This window comes from Cyprinodon variegatus, unplaced genomic scaffold (genome assembly GCF_000732505.1).
Source record: "Cyprinodon variegatus isolate N-32 unplaced genomic scaffold, C_variegatus-1.0 Scaffold857, whole genome shotgun sequence".
NCBI classification, from domain to species: Eukaryota; Metazoa; Chordata; class Actinopteri; order Cyprinodontiformes; family Cyprinodontidae; genus Cyprinodon; species Cyprinodon variegatus.
In genome coordinates, this window is record NW_015151310.1 from 1 (window position 1) to 8,908 (window position 8,908).

General features: G+C 37.3%; 1 protein-coding gene across 1 annotated transcript; it reads right to left on the reverse strand.

Annotated features, from left to right (window-relative positions):
* Positions 1 to 2,822: 2,822 nt before the first annotated feature.
* LOC107099309 (UDP-glucuronosyltransferase-like) lies at positions 2,823 to 7,292 on the reverse strand. The gene is made up of 5 exons (XM_015397364.1): positions 6,432 to 7,292; positions 5,587 to 5,718; positions 5,269 to 5,356; positions 4,960 to 5,179; positions 2,823 to 3,279 (listed from the first exon to the last, which is right to left on the reverse strand). The coding sequence occupies exons 1-5, from the start codon at positions 7,290 to 7,292 to the stop codon at positions 2,997 to 2,999; spliced, it is 1,584 nt and encodes a 527-aa protein (XP_015252850.1). The 3' UTR covers positions 2,823 to 2,996.
* Positions 7,293 to 8,908: the final 1,616 nt, after the last annotated feature.

The following is an 8,908-nucleotide window of genomic DNA, read 5'->3' on the forward strand; positions in this document are numbered from 1 at the left end:
TATATATATATATATATATATATATGGGGAAAATTTCCAAGAACTATGCTACTTTATGCAGACTTACAGGTACCTGTGAGAATCAGCGTCTGATCTCTATGAGGAAAAGTTCTCTCATGGGGTTTTCAGTTACGTTTAGGATTAAGATGTGAATTGGCTTTAGGTAAGGTTTAGTGGGTTAAGTATTTATTACTAATGGTAAGGCTTAGGCTAATGCTCTGGGTTGGGCTATAGAAATGACTGAAAAACTAATGGACTTTAAAGAATGGTGGAAAATATGTGTGAAGGTGTATAGGTTTTCTTTTGTTATATTTTTTTGTTGCATGTTTGGTTTTTTTGGTTGTTTCTTGCATTGATTTGAAACTAAAACGGACATTCGAGATGTCACCTACATGTTTCTAGGAGAACAGTTAACTTTTTCTCAGTAGCTATAAAACATGTCATAGCTTGCATTAGGTTTGCTTTGAAATTTATTTTCTTGGTTGTGCAATTTTTCAACCAAGAAAAATTGCTGTTTTATAAGATAAAGCTGCTGTTTTATCTTTGTCAGTACGTTTTATAGTGCACAATATTTTATTCTCCACTCTAATGGAGTTGGTATTACTTTCTAATAGTTTTACCATAGCTAACAAAAATGGTTAAAAGCTGTTTCATTACACAAACACAAATAAAATCTTCCTAAAGGCATACATTGTATGTTTGCTGCTGCCATGTTGAAACGATGGTCTGTCCTGATCTGTTGCTCTGGGTTTTTGGTTCTGTTGGTGTTTTCACTTTGTGTTTTGAGTTAGGCTTCGATTTATCTTACTCTTTGTTTGCTGTTAAGATTTATATCACTTTCGAAATACTTGGTTTAGCTATTCCTTTTTTGATGGTTTTTCAGTTATCTCCTGTTCAGCATTTTTTGTATTTGCTCCAGTTTAATTTTGCCATTCATTGGTTCCAGTTAGGGCTGCTCAGTGGGACAGTAGGTAGCACTCCTGCCTTGCAAAAAGGTTCTGGGTTCGATTCCCGGCCTGGGGTCTTTCTGCAGGAAGTTTGCATGTTCTCCCTGAGCATGCGTGGGTTCTCTCTGGATACTCCAGCTTCCACCCACAGTCCAAAAACATGACTGTTAGGTTAATTGGCTTCTTTGAATTCGCCTTAGGTGTGAGTGTTTGCATGAATGGTTGTTTGTCCTGTTTGTCCTCTGTGTTGCCCTGGGATGGACTGGCAACCTGTCCAGGGTGTACCCCACCTCTCGCCCGTAGACAGCTGGAGATAGGCAACAGCAACTCTCACAACCCCGCTAATAAGTGTGACAAAATGGATGGATGGATGGATGGACAGTTGCAGTTATCTTTAGGTTATGTTTCCCATGGCTTCATAGTTGTCTTACAGTAACTTAAATTGTCACCAAGGGCCAGCAGTGGGTGCTCCTCATCTCCCTGGCCCCTTCATGGTCAGCCCTTTCCAGCTGCTGTGCCTCTTAATTAGTCCTAAGTGGCACCTCTTTAACTGCTCCTCCTCTTTGTGTCTCAAGCTTCACCACCTCATTGTGGGTTTAAGCTGCGGCGACCAAAGCTCCTGCACCACAGTTTGCGCTCTAGTTTTATTTAGCCATTCATTGTTTACAGTTATCTTTAGGTTATGTTTCCCAAGGCATAATAGGTATATCCAGTCCCTTTTCCTATCCTCTAGTTTCCTTTTGGTCATTCTGTATTTTCTAGTCATTAGTTTAATTCCCCTTTAGCTACATTAAAGTTTCTTCCTAGTTATATTTAAGCCCTATTGTATTCCCTGGTTACTCTCTGTTGCCCTCTAGTGTCCCTCTCCTTTCCCCTAAGCTCCCTCTGTCCACACCTTCACCCAATTAGTTCATGACTGCATTCATTGTTCTGTTAAACATATGTACTCCTCTGCAGCTACACAATACTGGGTTCTCTTCAATACCTCCTGAAGTTTTGTGTTACCCTCTGTTCTGATTCCTGTCTTACCTGGGTTGTTTTTGTTTTTTGGAGTTATGCTTTTGTTGTCACAACCCCATTCATTAAATCTGAAAGAAACCATCTCTGTCTTTGTCTCTGCATTTGGGTCCTCTACAAACCTCCACTCAACTTAGTGAAGTTATGACATATCTATAATCTTAGGTACCATAAAATTAATTGTTGTCATGATTTGGCCAAAATAATCAATAAGAGGAAACAACTTACTATAATTTCAGCATGTTTCTATGTCCAATAAATATTTGTTGGTGGCAATAATAGGTGATAAAACATCCAAAATACATTAAAGTTTTAGTGTGATTTTAAAGTTAAAATCCTGGAAAAGAGCAACTTCTTCTTTACCTTGGCTAAATGCGACGAGACCCTGAACACATTCATATAAAATAAGCTAAACAAATTATTTTTAGTTGAATATAATTTTTTTGAATAGTAAAGAACTATTAATTTATTTCCCAGAATTGTATGTGCTCTGGCACATGGATATGGTTTCAAGCCTGCATTGTTATTCTTCAAAATAGGAAAAACACCACAAGTTAGGTGTGTGGTGATTTTACAAAGCAAAAGGTGTAGGTTATCAAATGTGGCTGGAAGAGGATCCAAGAGATTTTTTTTACAGGTTTTATACATGTGTTCAACACTGGTGGTAATAAATTAAAAGGGTTTACATTTTGTCTAGATAAAGTTGAAAACCATAAAAAAAATACAATCCCCTTCAATTTCACCACCCAGTAGAACTAATCTACTCTTAAATCTGTCTCTGTCTGGGTAAGTTCAATAACCTAATTTTTTTGTGCAGAGATTTCAGTATACTGTCACTAATCTTAGTAATTTTATTAAAATTGTATTTATTTCAATCGCTTAGGAAAGCTGGATGACAAAAGTAAATGCCAACTTAGTTTTTTACAATTTTCTGGCCAAATAATGAATAGCATTATTCACATATACACATTTTACAGTACACCAGACAAAACATTTACAGTAGTGTTTGAAGTATTTACTTTGAGATGGACACTACTCAGATTTCTTCTTTCCTCCTCTCTTTCCACAACACTTGCGAGTACAAAACAAACAGGATTTCAAAGTCACCCACAAAACGGTGACAAAAACTAAAAGTAAAAAGCCGATAACATCCAGGCTGTGGTACTGGAACCAGTTCAAATCATGTGCGGCTACTCTTAGATGAGGGGCTCCTTTGTGTCTCATTACGAACTCAGACCAGAAAACAGCCAGGTCCAATGGCTCCACAGGGCGGTCCAGATGTATCTGCGAAAGCTTCACCATCCGTTCTTTGTATCTATTGAGAAGACATAATTAGTTTGTGAGGAAAGGAGGAGGGGCTTAAAAACTGATTATGAATAAAGGCTGGAAATCCAAATCTTTTTCCATTAATTAATTTGTTCTTTTCCCCATCTAGACCTGTCATGTTAAATTTAAGACCTTTTCAAACCTTTAAATTCTGGATTAAATTCTTTAAGTCCTTAGGTTTTGAAAATGGTTCAGTGTGAAGTTTTCTATGACCAGAAAATACCTATATTACTCAGGGGACGGCATCTTTTTTCTTTAGAGAGGCTGTTTGAATAGCTTTATCACCAAAGCTAAGAGTCATTCTCTACAAGAAAATATCCTCCAGGCAGGATTTGAGCAGAAGCGGCAGTCCCTTTACAGCAAAAGTAATTTCATCCAAAAATAATCCTAACCATATAATACCGAATACACATTTCAGAGCATTTAAGTGGAGTTTTCTGTAATAGGCCAACAGAGAAGTGTGCGTTTAAAGGATAAGTATACACTTTTCAAATCTAAATTCTGAAGTGTTGCTGGAATTTATTTTCTGCAACTTAAAAAAACAGTGCAGACAATTGCTTTCAGAAATCAATGAAATATACACAATGAAATATATAGAGGCCAACAGTCAGTAAGTTATTATTTTATGTATGTATAAAACATCTGTAAAAACGTTAATTGTTAAACTTTGGTTGTTGTTTCCCTTGTTTCGCTGCTTTAAAATGATGCAATAATGCAACTCTTTAAATTTGTATGAATCCCTGTGAAATAGAATCTCAATAAAATACATTTAACACCCAATCACCAAAGATTTCAAATAAGGAACGCTAAATTGTATGGGGAAAAAAAAAAAAAAAAAAACTTGTGCAAGAAATGTGTGTTTTCAGGTGATCTATAAAAGTTCCTCTCACAAATGATAATATTATTGGTTTGCCCAATAATGAGTAGATTGCATGTACTTCTGTCAGTTTTAAAGTGCCATCATTATTTTGTAATACTATACTTTAGTAGTATAATTATTTTAGAAATGAAAATACTAAATATTATCTATATATTTATCTAAAAGTGCTACAAACAAAAGTGAAGAAATAAAAGTAAAAGATAATACTAAATATAAATGATGAAATATTAAACATGGGAAAGTTGTTTTTGTCTGCTTGTTTACATAGCTGGATTTACCTCAGCCAATTCTTCTTAAACAATCACTTGACCCAGTATACTGCAGAACAGCGAATGCCCATAGCAATTTCAGAAAACATAACTGTGCTTTGTGCAGAGCCCATTAAAGAACATTAAAGACAAAAAAGAATCCTTTGTAGCCCAAAGGCGGCTGGAGTTTGCATGAATAATTTTCAAATACAATTAAGTCTGATTGCCTTCCAGTTTAAACCTGATATGTGGCGGAAATGTTTATACTATAAAATAAAAACAGCAAAATCTAAATGTTCTGGATGACGAAGATTGAGATTTTCCAGTCTCTGCTTTAATTATTCTAGTTCTGTCCACCTGCTTACTTATCTTCCTCTCTGAGCAAAAATCCATTTAACTGATGTCTTCTGAAGATGAAATATAGGAAATTGCAGTTTCAGGAAACCCTCTTTAAAAAAAATGTTCAACTAAATACAAAAACGTTTATATAAATTTTCAATTATCCTTTAACCATTATTAAGTTATAAATTAAGTTTCTTACCCTTTATCGTTGATAACTTTTTTCAGCGCAGGTACCAGTGTTTCTGTTTTCAAATCAAATATATCGTACTTCTCAGCAACACCGCGAGACACCATTCGGTGTACGTTGTCCCCCTGGTCCCCAAAAAGTGGAAGCATCAACATAGGAACAGCATTACAGACACCTTCGTAGATACCATGGCTGCCACCATGAGTCATGAAGAGTTTAGCTTTGGGGTGGGCTGTAGAGCAAAACATGTCACATCTTTATTACCTTACTTACAATACCGTGAGAATTTTTTATTTAAATGTATTTATACACTCAACATACCTAGGAGATCATTCTGAGGTAACCATTTCAGAAGCTTGACGTTCTTGGGCATATCTTTGGGTACTTTACCTGTATATCTCCAGAGCACCTGCAATACAAACCAGACCAGCTCATAAACACGTGCAGACTGCATAAGCACTGGACGTTCAGTCTGGCACATGTGCAGCAAAGTAGAGAGCAAAGTTCAGTAGCTCAACACAACCTTACCCCCATGTGCTGTGTGTGCAAAATTTCAATGTAAAATCATTGATAAGATTGAAGTGTTGAGTTCATGTCAACTGAACTGACTGAACCAGTGATGAAGTTGTGAATAATTACCCTCTGAGGAAGTTGGCGAAAGGCATCAAAGAACACTTTGGCCTTAGTTTCTGGCATGTCTGATACCATTGAGCCAAGTGTAAAGACAATGAAGCCATCATCTCCTGAGCCATCCACAAATTCCTTCAGGTCCTGCAAGAGGGTTGACAAGACAGTAAAGTAACCACAAGAAAAGTGAACTATAAGCTAAATCCAGTGTTATTATATCAAAATATGTAAAAACTACATGTATATTATAAGACTTTAGAGAATTAACTGCATGTTTACAGCTACCAGGTTTAAAACCTTTTTGAACAGCAAGCATAACTGTCTGCCTATAAAAACAAACCTATTGTTTTTGCAAATTACTTGATCCCTGTTGACACAACGGGGCCCCACATTTCCTTTCCTAGAGCCTTTTGGAGGAAGTCCATAAATCTGGATTACATTGCTCTCAAAATGTTTCACATTAAGAGGCAAACTTAGTCTACAACAGCCATAATTCCTAAAACAATAAAAGTACTATAAGCAGAGTTCAACTGTGTGTTTGAGCTTGCTATGGAATATGATTTTTTATTCATGTTTTTCTTCCTCTGGAAATGGGTAATGATTTAAAGTTTTGTACATTTAAATGAAAGCATTGCTGTAATTAGAGCAGCTCTTTAACTGATGTTTAACAAGGAACATTTAATCAAATGCTAACATGGCACATTTGTCTTGCTCAGAATTCATTAACAAAATGTTTGTCTTTTTTTACAGCTTTATGTTGCATGTACCCAAAATGTTTGTTTAACAGATTTGCCTTGATTAAATACAGCTAGAAAGCATTCTTTCTTTGCCCTGAACAGATAAGTCTTCCTACTCACTTCTGGAAGAGGAGCTGTCTTTGCACAGTTGATCCCGCCTATCAAAACCATGTTTGGCATGAGAGGTTTGGGCCAGTCAAAAACAAAGTCATATCTGAGAAGCCAGATGGCCCCATGGCTTATGAGTTCTTTGTAAGACATGCCGTCTTTGATGCGCTTGCTGACCAGTTCATCAAAGTGGCGATACATGACTGTGCATATGTGAGACTCCAAAAAGGACATCATCATGTTTTTAACCCTCTCTGGGAAGGTCATACGGTCTGTGTTACCAGAGAAAGCCTTGGGGACGTAGGAAACAGGAGAGGGGCACTTGTTAGCTTTAATGTCCAGCTCACAGGGAAGACCGCGCAGAAAATACACTGCAGGAATTGAAAAAATATGTGCCAGAACAGAGCCACAGGGAAGGAAAGGATCTGTAAGCAAGATGTCAAAACCTTCTTTCCTGAGTTGATTCATCAAAGGCTCATTGTCCAATAAAGCTTCACAGCCCAAAGACTGAAGAGAGGTAAAAGTCACCAGACGCTCCACATTAACAAATAAATCTGCAAGTCCTGGTTTTTGGTCGAATAATCCTTCCCGGAGCTTGTTAAAGTTCTCATCCAGTTCTTCTTTGGTATAAGGCACTTTGTAGACCTCAGTCTTGTAGCTTTCAGAACCTTGGATCAACAGGCTGCTTTCAGGCACCAGGACCGTGACATCATGGCCTCTGCGGCCGAGCTCCTTTACAAGTATCTTCATACTAAGCCAGTGGCTTCCATCCACGGGCATAACCAACACCTTCCCCCCCTGAACGGGCCCCAGACCAAGGCAGCATAGCAGAGCCAGCAGCCCCGCTGGAGGAAACCACACCCTGCTTCTCATTGCCTCCTCTCTGCGCTGCAAGCTGAGCTTTGTGTGAGATTTAGAGCTGCCTGTTCTAAAGGGGTGGCGTTCTGTGTGTGTGCCTGTGTTGAAATTCTGGAAGAAGTGCGGGTTGCATTTTAAGTCAAGCCTTTATATAACCTCAGGAGGACAGGGAAGATTCCCAGAGCTTTGTAGGGGAAGTGTCAGCACTGAGTGTGTCTTCAATTAATCATTGTTTTGTATCACCTCACCGTTCCCTTTAATGAGTTGTAATATCCCTTTGAAACTCATTTAAGAATATTATTTCATTTATTTTTTTGTTGCATGACCATTTTCTGCATTCTAAAAGTTTTTAAACAATAGAGTTTTAGAACTTGCAAGTCATCGTTTGACTGCATGTTCTGCTTGTAGATTTGAGCAAAGTCCTCTCTGTTTACTTTATCTGTTCCCTCCCCCTGGAAAGCACGCAGACTTGTGCCTGGTATGCATTTGTAGTTGTAATACCTGTTTTTTGTGTCACGCACATGGATGCATACACTGCCGTTGTAGTGAGAGCGATGGCGTGCGAAGCCACTGGTAATAGGAAACCAACTCCCCTCTGAAAAGAGGAAGTGGATACTATCAAACCATCAATTCCTGGTATTGTAGCACTGGTCACAACTTGCCTTACCTCCATAAGTCTAATATTAAAAGAGAGAAGAACAAATCTTGGAGTACTCATTATTCTATTATTTTAGATTGTAGGGCACCAGCAGATTTATCTAAAACAATCACAGCTAATTATTATAAATTGTTCAAGCTTGAACCCAGCAACTAGAGTTCCTTCCCATTCTGCCCTTCCCCCTCTACCCAACTATTGTTGACTGTCTTAAAGGGATAGCTTGTATTTTTTTTCTTCCCTTTCCTTTTTTTTAGGTGGGGGTGGGGGGGTCTAGGTAAAACGTATGAGTAGCTACTTAAAATACCTTACTTTCCAAAAAAAAAATCCAAATTTTTCATGAACAAATTTACTTTCCCTAAAAACTAAACTAACAGAAAGGCAGAGTGGGTGCAGTTCTGAAGGAGACTCCCACCATCTGATAAAGATGTCAAAGAAGTTTTAGTAGTCCGTGCAAAAACAACTTTAGAAAGGTAAAACTGAACTGAAATTAAGATTCATATAAATACATGATTATTTATAATTATGACGGATACTTTATTTTAATTCTGTTAACTTTCTGGTTTGTAATTTTACTCACCTGAACCCATAAAGTTTCAATGGAACGTGGTAAAAATCGCATAGAAAGAGAAGATGATGCAATGTGTGGGTGGTGAAAATGTTTTCTTTGCATTTTGAGATAATACAGTCTGAAACGTTTTAGTTGAAACAGAAGTAAATTGCATTGTTATTTAGTTCAAATATTCTTTTCATATGATTTCAGAGTATAAAGTCATGTAAAGTGAAATCAGGTGGCAGCATAAGAAAAGGTTTTGGGTAATGGGTCAAGATAAGAAGTTTTAAACCATTCATTAATATACCAATAGTGTGCCGCATTCATATAAAGCACATACTCCCTCCCTTCAGCACATTGTATTTTGTGATAGCTAAGGATTTGATAAACTGTAATTCATATAATTTCATTTGAATGAGACAG

What these genes read in the sequence shown, in the direction of transcription:
- LOC107099309 (XM_015397364.1), bottom strand. Translation starts at nt 7,292, where the DNA reads ATGAGAAGCAGGGTGTGGTTTCCTCCAGCGGGGCTGCTGGCTCTGCTA. An exon ending in AGACAGCTCCTCTTCCAGAA is followed by an intron (nt 5,719 to 6,431) that starts GTGAGTAGGAAG and finishes ACCCTCTTGCAG; the next exon opens with GACCTGAAGGAATTTGTGGA. An exon ending in AAAGTTATCAACGATAAAGG is followed by an intron (nt 3,280 to 4,959) that starts GTAAGAAACTTA and finishes TCTTCTCAATAG; the next exon opens with ATACAAAGAACGGATGGTGA.